Source organism: Clytia hemisphaerica, unplaced genomic scaffold, assembly GCF_902728285.1.
Source record: "Clytia hemisphaerica strain Z4C2 unplaced genomic scaffold, Clytia hemisphaerica genome assembly, whole genome shotgun sequence".
In the NCBI taxonomy this organism is placed as follows: domain Eukaryota; kingdom Metazoa; phylum Cnidaria; class Hydrozoa; order Leptothecata; family Clytiidae; genus Clytia; species Clytia hemisphaerica.
In genome coordinates this window covers 1,961,982-1,984,505 of record NW_027103836.1, presented here as the reverse complement: position 1 = coordinate 1,984,505, position 22,524 = coordinate 1,961,982, and the positions used below count along the sequence as shown (strand labels likewise).

At 34.6% G+C, this 22,524-nt stretch overlaps 3 protein-coding genes across 4 annotated transcripts in view; 2 read left to right on the top strand and 1 right to left on the bottom strand.

Annotated features, from left to right (window-relative positions):
* The first annotated feature begins 2,938 nt into the window (after positions 1-2,938).
* On the top strand, positions 2,939-8,116 carry LOC136807217 (kelch-like protein 17). Its single transcript, XM_067063812.1, has 3 exons — positions 2,939-4,875; positions 5,720-5,907; positions 6,886-8,116. Exons 1-3 carry the CDS (start codon positions 3,608-3,610, stop codon positions 7,215-7,217), a joined length of 1,788 nt encoding a protein of 595 aa, XP_066919913.1. The 5' UTR covers positions 2,939-3,607; the 3' UTR covers positions 7,218-8,116.
* A 174-nt stretch (positions 8,117-8,290) lies between these two features.
* Positions 8,291-22,524, top strand: part of LOC136807215 (spermatogenesis-defective protein 39 homolog) — a 56,142-nt gene continuing 41,908 nt past the window's right edge. The window contains exons 1-9 of one of the 2 annotated variants that reach the window (XM_067063810.1): positions 8,291-8,385; positions 9,909-10,136; positions 10,752-10,838; positions 11,691-11,750; positions 12,347-12,429; positions 13,639-13,707; positions 14,130-14,222; positions 20,219-20,252; positions 20,995-21,097. In XM_067063810.1, coding sequence (XP_066919911.1) covers positions 9,932-10,136; positions 10,752-10,838; positions 11,691-11,750; positions 12,347-12,429; positions 13,639-13,707; positions 14,130-14,222; positions 20,219-20,252; positions 20,995-21,097 — 734 coding nt within the window. In that variant the 5' untranslated portion in view covers positions 8,291-8,385; positions 9,909-9,931. The remainder of the gene's footprint in view (positions 8,386-9,908; positions 10,137-10,751; positions 10,839-11,690; positions 11,751-12,346; positions 12,430-13,638; positions 13,708-14,129; positions 14,223-20,218; positions 20,253-20,994; positions 21,098-22,524) is intronic. The other variant, XM_067063811.1, reaches the window with a different exon arrangement.
* LOC136807315 (golgin subfamily A member 6-like protein 22) lies at positions 14,485-18,194 on the bottom strand. Its single transcript, XM_067063922.1, has 6 exons — positions 17,916-18,194; positions 17,070-17,237; positions 16,275-16,355; positions 15,925-16,020; positions 15,499-15,582; positions 14,485-14,717 (listed from the first exon to the last, which is right to left on the bottom strand). The coding sequence occupies exons 1-6, from the start codon at positions 18,090-18,092 to the stop codon at positions 14,574-14,576; spliced, it is 750 nt and encodes a 249-aa protein (XP_066920023.1). The 5' UTR covers positions 18,093-18,194; the 3' UTR covers positions 14,485-14,573.

Sequence of the window (22,524 nt, the reverse complement as noted above, 5' to 3'; positions counted from 1 at the left end):
TAAGATTATGGTGCACCATAAATTGTGACGTCATAATTTCCCATTGATGACGTCACATTTAAAGTAACTCGTGTTTTTTGTAACTCGTGTTTTTTAACTCGTGTTTTTTAAGTCGTGTTTTCCAAGCCTCCGTTTATTCCATACAAATGTTACTTTCCATATTTCTTTTCCTCCTTTTATCAACTAAGGTAAGATCTGCTAAAGTCGCATACCTAAAGTATTCACTTCATTATTTTTTAGAATAATTTTAACCAAAACAAACGACCCAATGTTTATGTCTCGTGTTCCTTTTGTTTAGACGGTCCGCGCGGCCCTTGAATTTCGCAGAGGGTCGGTCTTTTTTCTTTGAAATGCCGCTATTCTTTTGATTATGATTATGGAGATATTAATTCGCGCAACTTTCGGAAAAAAGTTTAGAAATTATCTCCGTTAAATTTTTAAAATGTAAACTGAGCGAAGCCGTAGCGAAATTAAAGACGAAACAACAATGAAAGTGAAGGAGAAAATTTAGAGTTTCATCCTTTTTTGACAATTTTTTAACTTTAGAGAATTTGATGGCCGTTAAGGTCGAGGGGGGAGGAGTCAGAGCCTTAACGCCAATTACCATTAAAAAATTCGAAAGTCAATGGCCCCTTAAACTTGTATATCAAGATTACGGGATTTCGAGTATGGGTGCCGATTTTACTTTCGCTTTGAGTGGTTTCATTTTCGATTTCAAGCCAACATCATAGCAACAGGGTGCTTGCCCATAGTTACAGAGGTTTGTGCAAAAAACTAAAACATAGAAAATTTTCCAAATCCCCCATTTTGATTAATGCAATTAAAAATGAAACTTTTCTATGTTTTCTTTTATTCAATGATTTTCTTCGGCACTTTGTCGACAATCTAACTCTCGCATCAAATTCCGGCTTTCTTCAGTAAATTGAAGATTAGAAGAAACCTAAGCTACGGATCATGGATTGAAACAAATGTATGAAGGGTGAGATTTTACAGCCGCCCGTGTTGCAAGGCACTAGTATAGTGGACATCAACCTTGATTCCTGTACAGGCGACCAAGGTTCGATTCCCACTCACAACGGTTCACTTGGCAAGTGAACAAACCTTCTCCCGGGTCAACCCATGTAATGTGAGGGGAATTGGGTAGTCAGTTCAAGGTGCTGACGGGATGCTTACTCAAAGCATCTATCAGTTACATCAATATGCCAAAAACATTTTGTTCAACCACCTTCACTTCAAGATAGGCCACCATAGAACAACGACTTAATAAAATAGATAGACCAAGAACTTCATACAATGGCTCTTAGAAATCTTTTGTTTTCTATTCATTTTGTATTCTTTCATCTTGCCGTCTTTCCGCAGTCCGCGTAAGTCATATTACAAAGAAATTAGACTTTTTACAAGCATCTCTAAATGGTGTAAAATCAATTATATCGAATTTCTACTGACCATAAACATAATTTTCGATTTTTTTTGCTTACGTCAGATCGCATTTTTAATCATCTTTCTCACAAGATATTTTTCAATATTTTTCGACAACACTGTCGCGCTTTTCATCGCATTTTCTTTAAGAACATAAACATTTTTGAAAGACTCTAACTAAGAAAATAAACGTGCGTTCATGGTGCGTTCTTAAGATAGAAAACACAAACACTATCCAAATACAAATGTTATAATTTTAACAATGTTTACTAATTTTTAAGCCTAAAAGTTTGACTTGAAATTAAGAACATATTCACAAAATTTAGGTCATGTGATCAATATCAACCAATAGCTAATCTTAAAAATATGCTTTTGCACGCGGAATGACATTTTAATGATGCAAAAAATCATTAAATTTTTTATCATTCTTACGCGGATCATTTCAATAGGATACTGGTCTATCTATTTTATTAGGTCGTTGCATAGAATGAGCTTCTTTTTATAGGATGAACCATATTCATGTGGCTTTCAGCCTTGCACAAACAGCCTCAATGTTTCTTAAGAAATTGGGCTTTTGAGCCTTAAATGTTTAACTTACATGTTTCTAAGCTTGACATAATCAGATTATTTTCATGCAAAGAAAAAAAACATATGTTTTGATTGAAAGGTTCTTAAAAAAACCGAAATTAAAAAATTTTATTTTCTCATTCTCAGCCTCGGCATGTTTCTTAGATGTTTCTTAGTTTTTGGGCATTCTGAGCCTCATGTTTCTTAAAAGTGTGTTTCTTAAAGAAAAACGTGTAGTCATCTTGTTAGATATTTTGTTTTAAGAGTCCTTGCAATAGTTTATTGTAGGTTTTAGCACACTTAAATTTAATTACCATTGGCCATCATGGCCTATCTAAACCTTATTTTTCTAATACTTTGCACATGTTAAAATGGTAATGTTTTTTATCTGTTGAACTCCTATTTTGCAAATAAAAAATTGTTTATAAAGCAAATTTTGGCCAAAACTTCCCTAAAATGGGGTGTTATTGATGTTTTGCTTAAATTGCTCCATTAGTTTTTTCTGATTTTTTGCCTAAAGACAGAGGGCAAGGTTCTCTAAAAAGTAACTGAAAAAAAAAATTTGACAATAAAAATCAGATTTTTGTATTTGGAGAAAACTCTCTTTTGTCATTTAGGGATAATGAGCATTTAATTAGGGATTGACTTGGTATTTTTGGAATGATACGAAATACTCTCGGGTACCTAATAGCCGGGGGGTTTGGAATAAGCGGGGGGGTTGGAAAAAATCGAAAAACTTAATAAGCGGGGGGGTTGGAATAAAAATGTCCTGGGTGGAAAATTTTTGAAAAGGAGGCTAATACAGCAGAAAAAGGACAAAAGAGGGAACTTTCAAAAATATTTTTCCAAAAATTAATAAGCGGGGGGGTTGGAATAAGAATGTCCTGGGTGGAAAATTTTCGAAAAATTAATTAGCGGGGGGGGACGGCTATTAGGTACCCGAGAGTAGTAATCCTCAAAATGTGACTTTCAGTTTCCGGCCTTTTTTCAAAATTGCTTTCATTAGATATTTTGGTCCATGCAGCATGTAGCTTGTTTATCTTGGAATTTCGTACACAATTTATAATACTCTATTCTCTCATCAAACATGTTCGAATATCCTTATTTTGGATTTATGAATGAATAATGGAATATTGCATTTACTTTCTTGTCTAGATTGTCAGCTGGTGTGTAATTGCCTTGGTATTGTCTTAAGGGCATGTCCTTGTCTTTCACATTTTTGGGACAAGATGGAGTTTTTACAAGATCTTTTTTGATTTGGTTGGTCGTTAACCAGTAATAAAACAATTTTATTAAGTTTCTAAAGAAGGCGTAATTTTTATTACTTCAAAAATGACCAATTATTAATTATTAAAACCCCATCTCATCTGACATTTTTTAAATGTAGGTCAGTACAGTATTACTTTTGATTCAGGATTTGTCAGTTCCATTGTGAATAATAGCACATGTTCAGATTTCCTTTGTAAGATGTATATTGAAAGTTTATACATCTCTAGATACATAAATTCGTTTATATTTCTGAATTAGTTGACAAGATTCATGCTCAATATTTTAGTCTCCTCATTGACGGCAACTGGTTATTTTGGTCTCTTGTTATATATTAGATTCATTTCATATAAAGATGTCAGAAAGTAGCAATAAAGATGGAGAAGAGGATAGAAATCCTTTATATAATTTTGAATGCCAACTCCATCCTACAAATTCCTTCAAAAATTTAAACAAATATCGTCAAAATGGAACTTTATGTGATGTCACCATCAAGGTCAAAGAAGAGCTTTTTCATGTACACAAAGTTGTTTTGTCCAGTGCAAGTAATTATTTCCAAGCAATGTTCACGTCAGGGTTACGAGAAGGAACAGCTGAGCTGGTTGAATTACATGAAGCTGATCCTATGTCAATCTCTATTTTGTTGGATTTTATTTACACTTCAAAAATTGAAATTGTCAATGAAAATGTACAGAGATTATTACCAGCATCTAAATTATTTCAATTAGACACTGTCACAGATGCTTGCTGTAATTTTCTTCAACAGCAGCTTGACCCTTGTAATGCTTTGGGAATTCTTATGTTTGCTGAAGATCACAGTTGTCAACAACTTGTGAACCATACTGCAACTTATGTCATGCAAAATTTCTTACAAATTGTATGCATGGAAGAATTTTTAACATTATCATTTGAGAGAATGAAGTTTTTCTTATCAAGTGACACTCTAATGATTGGAGAAGAGGAAGATGCTTACAATGCTGTCATAAGGTGGATCAAATCAGATAGTGGGAATCGGAAAAAGTATTTACACGATCTAATGAATTGTGTGAGATTACCTCTACTAAGACGGGATTTCTTGATGCTTACTGTTGAGCCTGAAGAGTTGATCAAACAGGATTCAAAATGTAAAGACTTATTAATTGAAGCAATGAAGTATCATTTGATGCCAGAAATGAGAAGGTATCTACAAAAGAAACGAACTAAATATCGCTGCTCTGAAGGAACTGAGCCTTTATTTTTCGTTGTTGGTGGTCAAAGTTTATTTTCTTATCATTCCGATTGTGAGATTTATTGCCCTAACACAGAACGATGGTATTCTATTCAACCAATGACAATGCGACGATCAAGAGTCGGAATTGGAGTTGTTTATGATAAATTATATGTTGTCGGTGGGTTTGATGGAAGTCAAGACCTAGCTTCTGTTGAAGTGTGTAATGGTAATACTAAACAATGGTCTAGTGGACTACAAATGGGAACACAGCGTAGTTGTCTTGGTGTTGCAGTCTTGCATAATTTGTTATACGCCATTGGTGGTTTTGATGGCTCGTCTTGTTTAAAAAGTATGGAAAGATTTGATCCACTATCAAACCAATGGATGTCTGTTGCTATGATGCATCATAAAAGGTAAGGAGTTCATAACGATAATCATTTACAACCATCGTCGCTATAATTTTTATTCTTTGGAAATCGCGAACTCCCTGGACTGGATATTGCTTAAAACCTGTGAAGCTTTTATAATGGTCCCTCTGTTTTAAAACCTAAATAAATGAGTTATCCATCATATTTTTTGTCTATTATACTATCATATTGTTTTCTGGTATTTATTTTGTCAAAACTTTCTGTTGTATTTTTTAATACCTTTAAAAAGACAATAGTGTGTACGACGTTTCGACGGTTGTCTTTATCAGGTTCAATGTTCACCTTTAATTTTTGACACAAATATACATTGACATTTACGTTCACTTTAATACCTTTATTTATAGAGCCTTGACACTTGAGTTGGAAAATTACTAATGATAGAATTATCATGACAAAATTTTATCTTGACAGAATTGTTGCTAAAAGACTTTATATTGGGCTGTTCCATTAAAAGCCTTTTTGAACAAGGAGGTGGATGAATCTTTTCAAGTCAAAAGAAAATTATTGAAAATGTGTGGATACTCCCTGGAAAATGGCCAAATTTGCAATAATATAATACCCTTGGAAAAACTTTTTTTCATACCTTAAAGTGAGGGTGGACGAACTAAAATCAGTCTTTTAACCCCTGGAAATGTTAGAACTAACTAATAACTTTGTGCCCCTTTGGAAAAATGAAAAAATACCCCTAGAAACTTTACTCAGATTACCCTCTAGAAATGTTCGTCCACCCCATGTATTGATATAAAATGGAATGGCCCATTGTTGTTTATTATCTTTAAAGACGAAACCACAAAAAATACCAATCATGATCTTCAATTTTGTATTTCAGGCGCTATATTTCAGTAGGTGTCATCAATGAGTTCTTGATAGTGGCAGGTGGTTATGATGGGAACGAACACTTGAAATCTTGTGAAACTTACGATCCAGTATCAAACATTTGGACCAAACGCGCAAATATGGCTTACAACAGAAGCAGTGCAGGGAGTTGTGTCTTAAACGGGATGTTTTATGTCACAGGTATTTTTTTATCATTTATTTTTGTACCTCATTTCTCTTAATGGTGATCAGGTCTGATTACTTCGAATTTAGAGGGACAAGCTGGAGTTTTTACAAGCTCTCGTTTGATTTGGTTGGTCGTTAACCTGTAATAAAACAATTTTGTTACTTTTTCTAAAGAACGCGTCATCTCTATTACTTTAAATAACCAATTAGTGAAGTCTGTTGTAAAAACTCCAGCCCATCCCAATTTAGACGATGCTATCGTCCGTGTAATATATTATTATGATATCACGATATAACATAATTGTATATTATAAAACGTAATATGTTGCGCGGCGAAAAATAGAGTCTGTGTTTACATTCACAAGACATTGAGCCCATCCGACTATTTACGGACAAAATTACCGCCCGACTGCTAATTTGCGTGGTTGAGGTTATTCTTTATTATTTGTCTTAGACTATAGGATAGTCTACTTTGAATCAAAGTCTTCGCGAAGTCCGAAGGAGGTGTTTATTCGAAATAGTACCATGTCTCTATCTATCGCTCAACGGGATAATTTTTATTTCAATTATGCGGATCAATTAATGATAAAACAGTGTTCTACACCGTATCCAATCAGTGTGAAGTGGATAAAGTTGGCTTCAATTTTTAGTTATATATACGTATTGGGTACAAAATTTGTACTGAATAAATAAAGTTATCATGGGATTGCCAGAATGTTTGACTCCCAAATCAATTTCTAGTAATAGATCATACGTTAGATAGTTGCTCCAATAATACAACAGTTTGAAGATTGATCCACCCTAGAGGCTGTTCATTAAATTTGAGGGCCATTCCAAGAAATTGTCAACCAGGATAAGAGATTGAATTGCGTCTATTACGAGTGCTAAACGGTGCATGGGTCGCCTAGGTCCCTGTGAGCGTGACATAGCGCACCCCTTCCTCAGGAATAGCCGTTGAGGGTTTTTTTGATTTTTCGATTTCTTATCACACAGGAGGGACTGATGGAACATTAATCAATCACTCGTGTGAGAAATATGACATTCAGAATGATGAGTGGACAACCATCAACTCAATGTTAAGTGTTCGAATGACTCACATGCTTGTTACTGATAGCAAAAATCTATTTGCTATTGGTGGAAATGACGGGAGTGGAAGCCTTAATAGTGTTGAACAGTACTCACCAGAGAAAGATGAATGGATAGCTAAGAAACCTGCTTCTTTGCGACGTTCTCATCTTGGTGCGGCAGTGATGTACACACATCTACCTGTACCTCCCGTCCTCAAAGATATTGCAGACTTAGATTTATCTACTGATTCTGTATAATGAATTAATTTTTTGGGTTCTTACCGTTTTGAAATTTCTTGAGAGAGAAAAATATTTTTTTTTAGCTAACCACAATGCAAAGCGATTGCGAATGTAGGTTTTAGCTTGCAAGTAACCGGGCTCCCATCCATCATTAATTCTTTTTTCAGTTGATTACATTTTTTCAAAACTCCGAGCATTTCTATTTTGCAAAGTGATAATATACTGAACGAAAATTATTTGAAATTATATTAATTAAGTTTGAATTATTTTTATACTAAGAAGTTTTCCTTTTTTGATAATCATGTAAATATAAATAATAATCTATTTAAAAAGTTTAATATTAAAATATTATCATTATAATGTTTAACATTACTTCATTTAGGCGAGACCAATTTAATTTGTTGTTCTACGGGCAGATTATCGGGATAATATGGGTCGGTCGCTCGACAAAATAAAAATATATTTTTTGTAATTGAGGGTCGGCAAAGTGTCAGATCATTTTCTTCAGTTGTTCAAAAGTTTAACCCTTCTTTTGATGAAATTCATATTTTCATTTGAAGTGCTTGGGATTTGTAATTTTATGCTTGCGAAAGTCTGTGGTAGAAATTTTCAGCTTTTCAACTGTTTTTAATCTTTCGAAAAACCAGTGTGCAAGATTAACTGTAGTGGAAATTCAATATTATTATTTTTTCAATATCAGCAAAAATAGGGTCGGTTGGGCCTGTAGAGCAACAAATTAAATTGGTCTCGCCTTAGGAGATCCTCGCTTTTATATAGCGCTTTGTTACTATGAATTCCTTTTATATTTTTTGGTATTTTTATTAAGGGTCATATCTATTTTTTTTCTATGAGTTTATAAACGTCGAATGTAAGATTAACTTTGAAAATTGGTAAACAAGACTCATTTTCCTTTTTTATTGGACAGCATCATTTCTGATATTTGTTATACAACTCGTGCCACCTTCATGATAGTATCATTTTTTTGTGAAAGCCTTTGCGTGCAAAATCCAATACCTGTTTTGTCATTCTTGTTCTTGTTGTTGTATATCCCTTTAAATACTATTTTGATAATTTTTTTTTTTTTTTATGACAGTGTTAATGCAAAAAAAAACAAAGAACATATCATACAAACAAACAAAAATAAATGTAATATTTATGAGAAACTGATTGTGGTTTGAAGAAAATTGTGAGTATCAATATTTACTATCAATAAATTTGAAGTTAGATTTTCAGCTCCCTTGAAACTCCAGTTGGGAAATCACGCAGCTTTTAATTTAATTTTTGTTAAACTTTTGGACCACAATTCCAGGGATTTTTTCTTTGGGCCTTGGTTTTAGGGGTCGAGGACAAGCTTTTAGCTATTTAAAATTCGAGCTATTTGAAATTCTACATCTATAAAATAGACCAGCGGCCGAGGTAGTAAATTGTGTCACTTCGTAGGGCACCCCTTAGATCAGGGCAAATTTTTGATATTATGCTCCTAATAGGGTGTAGAATTGAAAAAAAAAATTTGCCCTTCGAATCTCCTGCAGTTTTCGAGTGAATCGATTTTTAGTTAATCGATAGAACTTATCAAGGGTCCCCCCCCTTTACTAACGGTTTTTTCGAAGTCTGAAAACCAAATATCTGAGGATACTAACGGATTCAGCGTGAAAAGTAGATAAAGAAAATGGGGTTATTTGTTAAGTTTCGACCACCTGGTGCCGAGAAATGGCATTTTTAAGGCGAAAAATCGATGTTTTTGGCGTTTTCCGATGACGTCAGCATTTTCCTAGGAAAATTTTCAGAAAAAAACATTCCCACAACTGGATAGCCCTGAATTAGTAGTATCCAAAAATGGTATGGTTTGTTAACTTTCGATGTCTAAATCTCGCGATATTTTGGTTTAAATATTGAAAATTATCGATATTTTTTGCTGAGTCAGCAGTTTTTCAGCATATTTATCCACCTTAAAATGAATTATCTCGAGATCTATACATTGAAAGGTGACAAACCATACCATTTTTGGATACTACTAATTCAGGGCTATCCAGTTGTGGGAATGTTTTTTTCTGAAAATTCTCCTGGGAAAATGCTGACGTCATCGGAAAACGCCAAAAACATCGATTTTTCGCCTTAAAAATGCCATTTCTCGGCACCAGGTGGTCGAAACTTAACAAATAACATCATTTTCTTTATCTACTTTTCACGCTGAATCCGTTGGTATCCTCAGATATTTGGTTTTCAGACTTCGAAAAAACCGTTAGTAAAGGGGGGACCCTTGATAAGTTCTATCGATTAACTAAAAATCGATTCACTCGAAAACTGCAGGAGATTCGAAGGGCAAATTTTTTTTGTCAATTCTACACCTTATTAGGAGCATAATATCAAAAATTTGCCCTGATCTAAGGGGTGCCCTACGAAAACCATTTTTAAGGCCTTTTTTGAATCTCGGACGCTGGTCTAAAAGTGAAGAAACAAAAAGGTGTTAGAGAGTATTTTCCTCTTAAGATGATTTCAGAAGCTACGAAAACTCTTAAAATTATTTAAATACAGTTAACCCTTTCTAATTCGAACCTCTATTAATCGAATCTTTCTACACATTTCGAACTAAATTATTTTGGTTTAAATTACTCTCTGTAATTCGAATCTTCCTTTAATTCGAAAAAAATCTTTGATCCCTTGAAGATCGAAATAGAGAAGTCAACTGTACAGCTTTTCATTTTCCAGATAAAATCTAAAGAAAAATCAACATGGCTAATCCATTCGACTTTAACGAGGATGAAGCATCCAGGAATTTTGAGAAGTCAGTCATCTTTGGTAACACTGGAACATCACCGAGAGGTAGTGAAGCAAGAGATTTCATGAAAACATCACTGGCAGCTGCAAACATGTTACATGATGAAGATGTTAATGATGATTTTTCATCAATTTCAATGAGTGTTCGTGGATCAGCTGGTAAGATATGACTATGGCAATAAAAATGAAATTCTTGCTTATCTTGATCGGTAGCAAAATATCTTCTTGAAATTGAAATTGATCTTTTTACTACATTTCTGTTATTCTCAGCTCCAATTTTCGGGTCAAGGCTAGGGTAGCATTTCAGCTCATTTTCTGAAATAATTTGCTTTGGCCATCCCTGGTATTATACCATATTTATGCTTATTGGGTCGAGGGCTGTTGTTGGTAATGCTTAGATTATCTAACAAGCGTTTATTTTGCGAGATAGTCAATGTGTAAAAGTTTTTTGGATCAGTAACCGTGTACCTGATTTTTACCCAGAGAACTTTTTATCTACAGATCATTATAATATTGTCATTTCAGCCTTCACGTTTTTTCCCCATAAGAACCAGTAACTCTGGCTGTGAGGCTCGACTGTTCGTTATTTTCAGGTTCAAGCCTACTTTATTCAGCTTTAATCACCTTTTGACTTAAAATAGGCCTTAAAATCAACATTCTTCAAAACCTAAGACTTGGATAGGGATTTTGTTCTTATGTTTTTTAACAAAATTGAGCCTCGTGTCCTTATAAAATTGTTCTTATAAAAATAGCGTTTAATACTTTTCTTTTCAGCTTACAGTAACAACAAGAAACAGCAACGACCACCTCCCAAATACAACACAGCTGATTTATTAAATGCTCTAGATGCAGACTACCCTGGTTCGTGTGTTTTTTTCTCCATTAAAAAAAATATGTATATGTAATCACATGATAACGAGTGCAATTCGAATATAATTGCACGAGTGATTTTTTTTGTTATTAATTTTCCAAGTCCGAAAGGACGAGGAAAATTCGAAACAAAAAAATCACGAGTGCAATTTTCGAATTGTACGAGTTATTATGTGATTACGAGCTAATCGCACAATGACTTTCACTACTTTTTCACAGTTAGGAAAGTAAATTACAGAAATTACACTGAGAGTTTTATATTTTCTTCTTCCCTTTATGACTTTCTTTTATTGTTGTTTATTGATTTTCTTTCTCACAAAATAAATTTCGAATGCAATTAAAACGTTCGATGCAAAAAAAATGTAAGAAAAAAACATTAAAATCAATTTTGTAAACATTGGCGCGGCATTGGAGAGTGTGATTAACGATTAATTGCTCTCTACAGGATGCAATTAACGATTAATTGCTCTCTTTGAGGGCGTGCCAAATAAGAAAAAATGACTCATCGTGCGATTAATATCATAAGAGTTCATCTGGCCGAGGCTACTAATTATATCCTACTTTCATGGGGATAATTTTGTGTTGGGATAAATTGTGCAGATTTCACAGCTATCATCCGCGAATTAGATTTAGTCCCGGTGGACACATTTGAATTACAGAAAAGCTAATATGCTTTTTTCAATAACCTACATGCATAGTCGGCAGTGAAAAGACGCACACTCGAAATGTTTTTCCCAACCTCGTCGAGACGGCTTTATAATTCAACTCTATTAAAGTCCAACCTTAATATTTTCAAAATATACTAATAGACCTTGATTATTAACCTCCAATTTCTCCACCTAGATGGCAAACGTTCACACAGTAACATTTCCAAAGAATCATCTTACATGGGACTCGATGATCGTATGGTTTTCCAAATTTTTAGATTTTTCATTTAATATTGAAACCTTGTTCCACTTTAAAAGCCAATCTCTTTGGAGGCATATCATACCATTTTCTAAAGTAATTTATCTGTATAATTTACTAATTTAGTAGCAAATTACTTTTTTCATATGTGTAAACAACGAGTAACAATTTTAATCAAAAGTAAGCTTCCTTTTTTTGATCGTCCATTTCAAATTTTGCAGATCTTATTGGGCTGTTCCATAAAATTTCCATACATGGGGGTGGACGAACCTTTTCAAGTGAAAACAAATTTCTTGGAAAAGTGTAGATAACCCCTGGAAAATGGCAAAATTTGCAAAAGAACCCTTGGAAAAAATTATTTTCATGTTTTAAGGTGAGGGTGGACAAACTAAAATCAATTGTTCACTCCCTGGAAATTCAAGAATAAATTTTACCCCCTGGAAAAATGAAAAAACACTTCTTTAGACCCCCTGGAAATTCTTCTCGGATTACCCCCTGGAAATGTTCTCCGACCCCCTGTATAATCATAAAACGGAATAGTCCATTGTGATCGAGCACTTCAAGTTTTTACTACATGTTTGTTTATTTTATAGACGTACACAACAAACCCCAGGTGTCAGCAGTCGAATTTCAAAGGATCAGTGAAGAGTTGAGAAATGCTAAACGAACAATCGAGGTTTACAAACAGTCGACTCTCGCTTATTCGAACTTCTATTCTCAACTTCAGTTGAGTTAGAATCTGAGAATGTCTGTGTGTCTGTGTGTCTGTGTGTCACCAAAACTTTGGGGAAGGCTGGAGACTTCAAAAATGGTCCGATTGGGCTGAAATTTTTCACACTTGATCCTTGGGCAAATCCCTGGGGTGTTTTTTTCATTTTTTCAAAATTTTAATTTTTGGGGCCTGGGGACGAGTTTTTCGCCAAAACGAGGCTAAAACTTTGGGGCAGGCTGGAGACTTCAAAAATGGTCCGATTGGGCTGAAATTTTGCACACTTGATCCTTGGGCAAATCCCTGGGGGTGTTTTTTTCATTTTTTCAAAATTTTAATTTTTGGGGCCTTACGACGAGTTTTTCGCCAAAACGAGGCTTAAACTTTGGGGCAGGTTGGAGACTTCAAAAATGGTCCGATTGGGCTGAAATTTTGCACACTTGATCCTTGGGCAAATCCCTTGGGGTGTTTTTTTTATTTTTTCAAAATTATGATTTTTGGGGCCTGGGGACGAGTTTTTCGCCAAAATGAGGCTGAAACTTTGGGGCAGGCTTGAGACTTCAAAATTGGTCCGATTGGGTTGAAATTTTGCACACTTTATCCTTGGGCAAATCCCTGGGGGTGTTTTTTTCATTTTTTCAAAATTTTGATTTATGGGGCCTAGGGACGAGTTTTTCGCCAAAACGAGGCTAAAACCCAAAATGCTGTAATTTTTCTTAAGCCATTAAGTTTACAATTAGGCCTACGAATGATTTCAAAGATACTGAAGTTGAGCCAGTGCGGTTAGCACGTTCGACATTTATTCGAATCGTTCTATAATTCAAACTTAATCTTAGTTCCCGCCAGGGAGAAACCCTTTTAGTAAGTAAGTCTGCGACCGCAGTCGGAGGCGACCCGAAGGCTCCTCTTTCGAATCTCTCAGTTATTCGAACAAGTAAGATTCCCTTGTTCGAACTCGAATTAGAGAGAGTCGAAAACGCGTTTCTTCTTATTTAACCCTCGTAATACCCTCATATTCTCAACGTTTTGTTGTCAACCCAAATGGAAAGGGGGATTGATTGCTTTATTTAAATGAAAAAGTTGATGTATGCGGGGCTATTTATAACTGGGGCTGCGAAATCCTTCTAAGTTTACCTTATGAAGCTCTTAATTTTCAAATTAGACTTTTCTCCATAGAACATGAAATCTGAGAAATGGAAAAGTCCACCTGTTCGTGAAACGGTTCATCGCATGGTCACTGGTAAAGTAAGTCCTTGATACTTTATCCAAGTTCTTTACTCACAACTAAAAGACTTAGATTATGTTTTGATGAGTGTAGCTACAGTGAAGTCTCTATGACTCGAATACCCACGGAGAATTCAAATTTGTTTGAGATAAGGAAATTTGAGATATGGAGTAAGCTTTATAAGGCATTGTTAACTGATGGGATAAGAAAACTTGTTCGTGTTAAAGGGCCTCGCGTTAAAGGGGCTCGAGTTAAGGGAGACTCTACTGTATTTAGAGCTACATAATTAGAAATACTAAATCTCCTGGTACCAAGTAATAATCTCAATTTATTTTCTGTCGCAGAGACAATTTTTCTGTTGACACAATTTTTCGCAGTGTTATGAATCTATTCTTAATGAGGTTTTTCCTATAATTAGTGTTGTCTTTCTTTCGCGTGCTAGGATTATTTCTTGGAAGGGTACAAAGCATTGAACCAGAAGCAAGAACTGTTGTCCAGCACTGTGCGAACCAATGACGGAAATGCTATCATTAATGTAAGTCGGCTTTGTTTCGAATCTCACGGGTTATGATAATAAGGCTGAATAAGGAATGATGCATGAACGATGTGTAGTTTTAATGTTTTTTAGATAACAATTTTAACACTACCCTTTTTACCACACCAAAGTAGTAGCTACCGTAGTTGTTTTTGGTGAGTAGTTATGCTAATACATCTTTATTATTCCGGCACCATGTAAGACATTTTAGAAAGATTCTGGGAGAAAAAATGAAAATTAATTTTGTAGTTTAAGTTCATGGGTTCAATGTATTTCATATATTAGAGTGGGATTGTTAAAAACATTTTAAATTCTAAGTATTTTGTTCATAAAATACATCACGGTATTTTATCAATGTTGACTACTGCTGCCCTCGTCACTGGTGTTTCGTTGTCGTTGCCGGCGTCGTGGGAACATGACGCATTGATACCATCGCACTCGACGTTTCGATTTCTTTGAGTTCTCAAAAGTCTTGAGATCGTTCTCAAGGGTGACCTACATTAAAGAAATTTTTACAACTGAAACACGGCATTTAACAGTATCAAAATACACAGGTTGCAAAATTAAAGTCTAAGGACAAATCACTTTTTTACTCGAAATTTTTAAGTGCTTGTTGCATGACTTTTATTTCTAATTGGTTCGAATTTATTGACACTTATAAAGACGTTATCAGCTGTAAGTTGTAAAGCATCAAGTAACATGGGAATAAAACCACGTGAACTTTTTCGAGTAATCACATGTTTTGACTGCACCGATATAATTTTTCAACCCGTGTATTGTAAGTTTTGAAACTGTTTTTAGACACAAGGTATACTGTAATTGTAAAGCGTGAATGAATATAGAATGATAATTAACGAGAATACATTCTACCAAGTCCCCTTCTGTTCGAATAAGGACTGGAACCGGATTTCGATGTCCTCAGAAATGCACTTTATAGGAAGTATTGGTTTATGCAAGTTGGTTCAACAACTATAGGAAAACTGGCTTTTTCTCACTGCAGTTTTAAATTACCTAAGATAAAACGACAAGCCGGAGAATCTTTTTTTTTCAACCTGATGATGAGCTAGTGAAGATTCGAAAAGCTTTGTTTATTAAAATCAAAATCTTGATGTTGTTTATTAATTTGGATCATGATTTAGTGGCTTGGAGAGAAAAATGGAGAATTATTGACTTTGATGTACAAGTCCCATTTTCAAGGCCTCATCTATCTTCTTTTTGGTATTCTCGAATCCTTAGCTACTTAACCATGGAATAGATTGACCTACTAAAGTTTTACCTTTTCGAATTCAAGCTGTCGAACATTTTCTTCCAGTTCTGAAATTTTCTCTTTTTGTTTAGTCGTCTCTTCTTCGAGCTCAACCTAAGAAATGAAATGCTTATAAGTATATAAAGAAACTATTTACGTGAATTCAAATATATCATTGAGAGTTATGGCACAAAATGAACAAGCATAAGTCACCTATTTAGTGTAAGTTTAGTAAAATTTCTTTACTAAGACAGTCCAGAAGCTTAAAACATCGTTGACTCGAGTTTTTAATGTGTGCGAATTACAAGGAACTTATAATGATAAAAAGTATTATGAAGAGGGTTTCCCACTGATTTGGACCATGAATTATTTCGAATTTTAGAAAAAATCCTGTAATAAAGATGGAATTCGGTTAGAGTCAGATTTACTCGAATCAAAGTCAGAACAGATCCTCACCAGATTACAGTCTTTGCCATCGATTTGTTGTTGAAAAGCGTGAATCTTTTCGTTGGCTTTCTCGATATCTTCTGATTTAATGTTAATCTCGATAGCCTATAAAATCAAAAAGTATGCAATTATCAATTGTAAGCCTGGATCTTTTAAGAATCTAGATAACCTCACCAGGTAACTTCATTGCTCTGGCAAGACACAACCATATTTTATTGTAGAGTATTTAAAAGGCTAGTGTTTATATGTCATATCTTCATCTCAAAAACATTTTAATGCTCAAGTTAGCTCCAAAATTTGTCATTTTTTTCAGTCTTTGAAGTTAGCACTGAAAGCCGTAAAGAAAATGTCTTATTTACCTGTATATTGATGGTTTGGTCCTTTTCTTTAATTTCGTTATTGAGTGTGGACACCTCTATCTTCTTTTTGTTGATGTATTTCTAAAGGAGAATTCAAACCAAATCAGAGTTTATTATTTTGGTGTCATTGGCATCATATTTCAAAAATATCAATTAAACATACTAACCAAATACTGAAACTATAAGGCCGTTCTGAACGCCGGAATTTTGGCTCGGAATTCACATCAACAACCTGTGGTTGGAATCTCATATACATATCCATTGATTTGGTTTAGTTAGCAGTAGGCTATCAATCCCATTCTTTCAACTGTGTTATAACATATTAAATTATCCGACAGCATCCTTAGTCTGAGTGGCCCGATTCCCATGGTATTGGTTGGCCAAAGTTAACTGCCATCTACGAAAACCTTGGTTACCTATACGGAAATGGATGGGTCACGGCGCATAGGTTGCTTGGCTAGAAGTGAGTCATACGCTAGTGTTTTGATACACTCCTGTGTCACCGACCCGGTGGAACCCCCGCCCATCGGTTTCATTCCATGTGGAAAAAATGCCTACAACTTAAGCCCCACTAGGAAATCGACTTTCAACTATCCCAATTTGAAATTAATTGTAAAAATATGCACTCCAACCAAAACCATTCCCAATGGATTTTTTTTAGTTTGGGACTATATAATTCCTATCACCTTCGGCATTCCGATAGAAATTTTTTCCCCGCCGTGGGAAAAAGTTTCACCGGGGCTGTGAGATAGGGGTGTTTCGATGCGTTAATTCATGTACAATTTCTTTACATACCTTTACTTTCTTCTCGTGTCTTTCCAAGAACAAGTGTAATTCTTGCAATTTTCGTTCCTTCTCTTTGATTTGCACATCTTTTTGTCGGAGAGCCTCCTGTAATTCTTTCTTCGTTTCTCGTTTCAAAAGCACTTGTGCCTTATTCTCTTTCTTGTAATATGCTAGTTGCTAGATTATAAAATAAACGCTCATCAATTAAATAGTAGCCCAACAAGGTGATGTTAGTACTAAAATCTCCAACATCATAGTTTGATTTCCAAACGGCTAACATATTTGCCTGCTAGAGTCACATTTACATTTTCAAATGTCTTCGTTCGCTGGAAATCGCTGCGTTAAGGTTTTAAAGGTCTTCGCCCGCTGACATAGGATTTCGTCCGTAAACGAAAAAAAAAATCCGCTACAGCGATATGAAACTTTTACTGATGTATAATCCTTTACGGGACTGTAACCCTTAGTTATACACCAAAAAGGTGCCATAACTGCTCACACGTATACAATACACAGTAACTACTACGTAGAATATTTTGTTACATAATACGCTATACTTAGCGAGAATACTGTTGGCATAAAATTAAAAGTTGCAGTTAACAAATTCAGTAAATACAATGGGTCAAGCTGGAGTTTTTACAAGTTCTTTGATGACTCTGTTGGTCGTTAAATGTTGAGACAAACGATTTTATTACTTTTTCTAAAGAACGCGTCATCCCTATTGTTTAAAAATAACCTATTAGTTAAGCATCTTGTAAAAACTCCAAGGCATCTCAATACAATAGACGCAAGTTATATAGTCAAGTGTGACTGCTAAAAGATAGTATCCTTTTGTACCCCGTTTCGTTAAATACAAACCTCTTGAGCTCTAGCATACTGTGTTTCCATGTGAGCATATTTCTTTTCGAACGCATCTAAAGCGGAATTAGAAGAACTCTCCGCTCCTTCAGCCTCATTAGCGGTGGCATTTGATTGGTCAATACGGACGGCTTCGTCTCCCTCCATATTGTTATTGTTTTGCAAAAGTCTGTACATTTGTTTGTTATTGGGATGTTTCTGTAACTGATACTAAACCTATGACCTTCCTTATGTTCTCCTTCTAGTTGTTATAATCCTGCTGCCGTGTGATCTTTTGATTTACATCCCTGTATTTTTATTCATGGATGTGGCAGTTTCGTTTCTTAAAAATCTTTTTGACGTTACGTGTCTTATTTGACGTCAACTTTTTTATGTGAAAAAAAACCTCTCTCGTTGTCATTGGTTTTTTCATAATTTTGTTAATTTTTTTTCATGACGTCTGTGTTTTAGCCTCGCTTTCAAAAAAATACTAAGCGACTGTACTGTCTAAGCGTAAACTGAGAACCCTCCTTAGGAAGGGAAATATTATTTTATAAACTAATTTGAGGGGTTTACAATAATTTATTTCCAATGTTGCATCAGTATACACCTACAATCATAGTCGTAATATTTGAGAAAAAAAGGGAAATTCACCGGGAAGTTTTGAAACCACAATCGATTTGTAAGTGCTCTAAAGTAGGTTGGAAGGGTAGAGTTTTAACTCTGAGTTTTATCATGAGACTTATGACTGGAGGTCTATAAACCCGAGCTAAATTGAAATATCCGATTAAATTTAAGAGATGGCCCAAAATCGACTTTCTCGCCCGAACTCCAAATGTCGAAAAACGAGAAAATGAGCTTAATTCTCAATAGATATCAACCCTTAGCGGCGCGGTCGGCCTTTTTAGTCCCCTCGAAAGGGCAGAAACTTTCGCGAGACCAAAAAATTGTGAAATTTCGCGGATTTTTGAAGAAAATTTACGGAAGAAATTTTCGCGTTTTTTTGTGAATGTTCAATTTTAGTAGCAATAACTTTCGCGAGTGGCTAGAGAAAGTGAAAAAAAATTATTTCAAATCTCATTTTTTACTTCAATCGGAAGAGTTATACAGTTGACGCTCTCTAATTCGATTTTCAGGGGAATCTGATTTTCATCGAATAAGGGAGCGTATCGAATAGTAGAGCGTCGTTTATAAGAGTTTCTTGTTAACAGGGACTTTCAATATTATCGAATAATAGAGCATATCGAATAGTAGAACGTCGAATTAGAGAGCGTCAACTGTATGCTGAGTTATATGTTATATGCTAATAAATGAAAAATAAACTATTTGCACTTCTTCCTCCCATTCCGAATCCTAGTCACTGCGATAATATCGATAATATCGACTCTCTTTGGCTTTTAAAACTGAAAACTGAAAAAACTTTCGTCGTGATTTTTAGGAAAATTTCATTTTTTGCGAAACTAACTTTCGCGAATTTCTTGTTTTAAAATTTCTTACCTGGCAGAAACTTTCGCGAAAAATGCCAAAAACGCGAAAAAACGCGAAAGTTTTTGCCCGCGAAAGGATTAAATTATTTACGATGAAAATCTTTTCTCAGGACACAGCATTATTAGAGAGACAAACCAAAAAATTTACCGTCAAAATTCTATTTCATGTGAGGGAGATTTCTTTGAGTCTCTGCGGTGCAGTGAAAATTATTTTAATAACTTTTAACCAATAGCGTAGAAGCTTTGATTTAAAAAAAGCGATCGTTTCTCGTGCTCTATGGAAAGTGACCTTAAAACAACATTTATGTCTGTCAATTTCGACGATCAAAGCTTAAAAACTTAAAAAAGTCTGACAATATTAGCCTCTTGCCCATAATCAGAGCTAAAACCTTTCAATCAGGGCTACAAATTTCATTAACCTAAGGCAAAAATAAAAATATGTAGTGTTTCCGGAAACCGGTCGATTGAAAAAAATTGTTTTTCTGACCCGGCTGCAGACTATGGGTTCATCATAAAGAAAATCAAGTTGATTGTTCAAGCTATCAAACGTTGTTTCGTTAGATATTCCCGCTTTTAAATCAAGTTTTGTTCGTTAAAAATAGGAACAAAAAAAATATTTTCCCGGACGGCTGCATCAGAGCTTTTTTCCTTCACCCGCATTCCGGAAACACTACATTTTTTTATTTTTGCCTAATTCGAAATCGGTAATATTTTTTTATTATAATGCTGATGAATCCATGTAAAAATGACGATAATTTCAACATAAACACTCGCTTTATATTTGTTTTATCAATTTGTTACTTTTTATTTTACACTTAATTATATGTTTGTTTTTAGGTTGTATTATTTCTGGCCAAGACTTTGAAACCGAGTAAGTGTTTGAATCGTCTCATAACATTGTCCACTAAGCGTGTTTGTAAGGAATCGCATACGTTTTTTGTAATATAAGAACAAACTATATAAGAACACAAGGCTTCGATGGGGAAGAACAAGTTAAGAACATTTTAAGGCTTCGTGGACTCTAAAACAATTTCTTTATAGGAAAATGGACAAAAATACTCAAAAAATGGCGAATATAAGAACATGTCAAGAACATTTTTAGGGTTAAAACTCAAAAAGTTAAGAAGGCTTCAAAAAGATGTTCTTATAAAAAAACGTGTATCATAAATGCAAGACCATTTATTTTGGCTTGCACTTTAATCATTTTCCTTGGATATCTTTTCGTTACTTTGGCTTGGATCTGTTTTAAATCGGGTTAAAAATCTTCGTGTCTTGGTCAGGCTTATCTTGGTTAGTACAGTTAGATAATCGAAAGACTTTTTATCAGAAAGAACTATACAACAATATAAGGCTTCGATGGCCAAATAATTATAAATAATCTAAAACATTTTCAGGCTTTGCGCGCTCTAAAACACCCGGAAATCCTACAAAAATACTCACAACATGATGAAAATAAGAACACGTTGAGAAAATTTTTAGGTATAAAACTCAAAAAGTTAAGTACATCCGAAGGCTTTAAAAGTTTTGGATGTTCTCATAAAAAAATGTGTATCGGTTACACAAAACTTTGTCCATAGTGTGATTCTCTATTTGTATTTATCTTTTATTGTTAGGTCTCTTCATCCGTGAGTTACGTAAACAGACGTCAGCATTCTCGCATTACGCTTTTTACTTACGTCAAAACGAAGAATGGGATCGACTAGAAAACCTTTATCAGTAAGTTATGAATGTACTTGGACTGTATGCCGAAATGTTAGTAAAGGCCCATCTCCACTCGCGCGCGCTGCGATCGCACCGTTTGGCTTCAACCCTTTTTGCTTGGAAAAAAGATTACGTCATAAAAATGTAGTGCGCGCCCGAAAAAGTTGAATACATTTCTACTTTTTTCAACCGTTACTTCAGATCGCGCCAATGGAATTGCTTCATTTTTCTATTGACCAATAGCGTGGAAGCTTTGCTAGATAAAGTGCGATCGCAGCGCGCGCAAGTGGAGACCAGCCTTAATACCAACGTTGAAATTATATCTTTATCATGATATTTTTATTTCGGGGACATCTAACAACGCGGACCTCGTAATTTTTGAAGTCATCCGTTAAAATCAATTCCAAATCAAAGCTGGAAAGGTATTGTGTACGAAACACTTTTGAATGAATTTCCCGGGGAGGGGTACTTTGGCAAATGGGTGTCGGGTATATGTGAGTCATAAGGGTCCCTTTTTTAAACCCTCGAAAGTCTCTGAAAGGGGTACAAACAACAAAATATCAAAAATCGACTCTCTCAAAGGGTCATAAAATCTGTTAATTTTGAGCTAACAATAGTCTCTCAAAAAAAAAAAGAAATTGCATCAAAGAAACGCTTATATACGAATTTTGATAACCTGCTGAACAGATCTAATAAATAATATCGTTATTTCAATCTTTTAAATATGTGGATGATCTTGAGAAACTGCTATCCATAATGGGCTGTTCCAAAAAAATTTCATACAGGGGGTGGACGAACCTTTTCCAGTCAAAACAAATTTCTTGGAAATGTGTGGATACCCCTTGGAAAATAGCAAAATTTGCAAAACAGACCCTGGAAAAGTTATTTTCATCTTTTAAAACATAAAAAATGAAGCGACTGCTTAGGTAGAAATTTTCGTCATCTTTCGTGACTTCATCAGCATATAGCTCAACAAAAAATGATATCCTTTTTATATGGAAGCTAGAAATTTCACAAAAACGTAAATAATGAAAACAATTTAAAAGCTATAACTATGTACAATAAAATATCATAAAAATTCTATTCGATCGAAATTCCCTAGATACAATAATAAAAAAATATATTCCTATGAGACTGCATAATAATACCGCAGTAATAATATAAAAAAAAAAAAAAAAAAAAAAAAAAAAAAATGGCTAAAATTGAAAAATTGGATACCTAAGCAGTCGCTTCATTTTTTATGTTTTACAAATTTGCTGCTTCTACATTTTACGTTTTCATCTTTTAAAGTAAGAGTGGACTAACTAATATCAGTCGTTTACCCCCTGGAAGTTTAAGAATAGCTTTTTAACCCTTGGAAATATGAAAAAACGCTTCCTTAGACCTCCTGGAAATTTTTCTCAGGTTGACCCCCAGGAAAAGTTCATCCACCCCCCCCCATG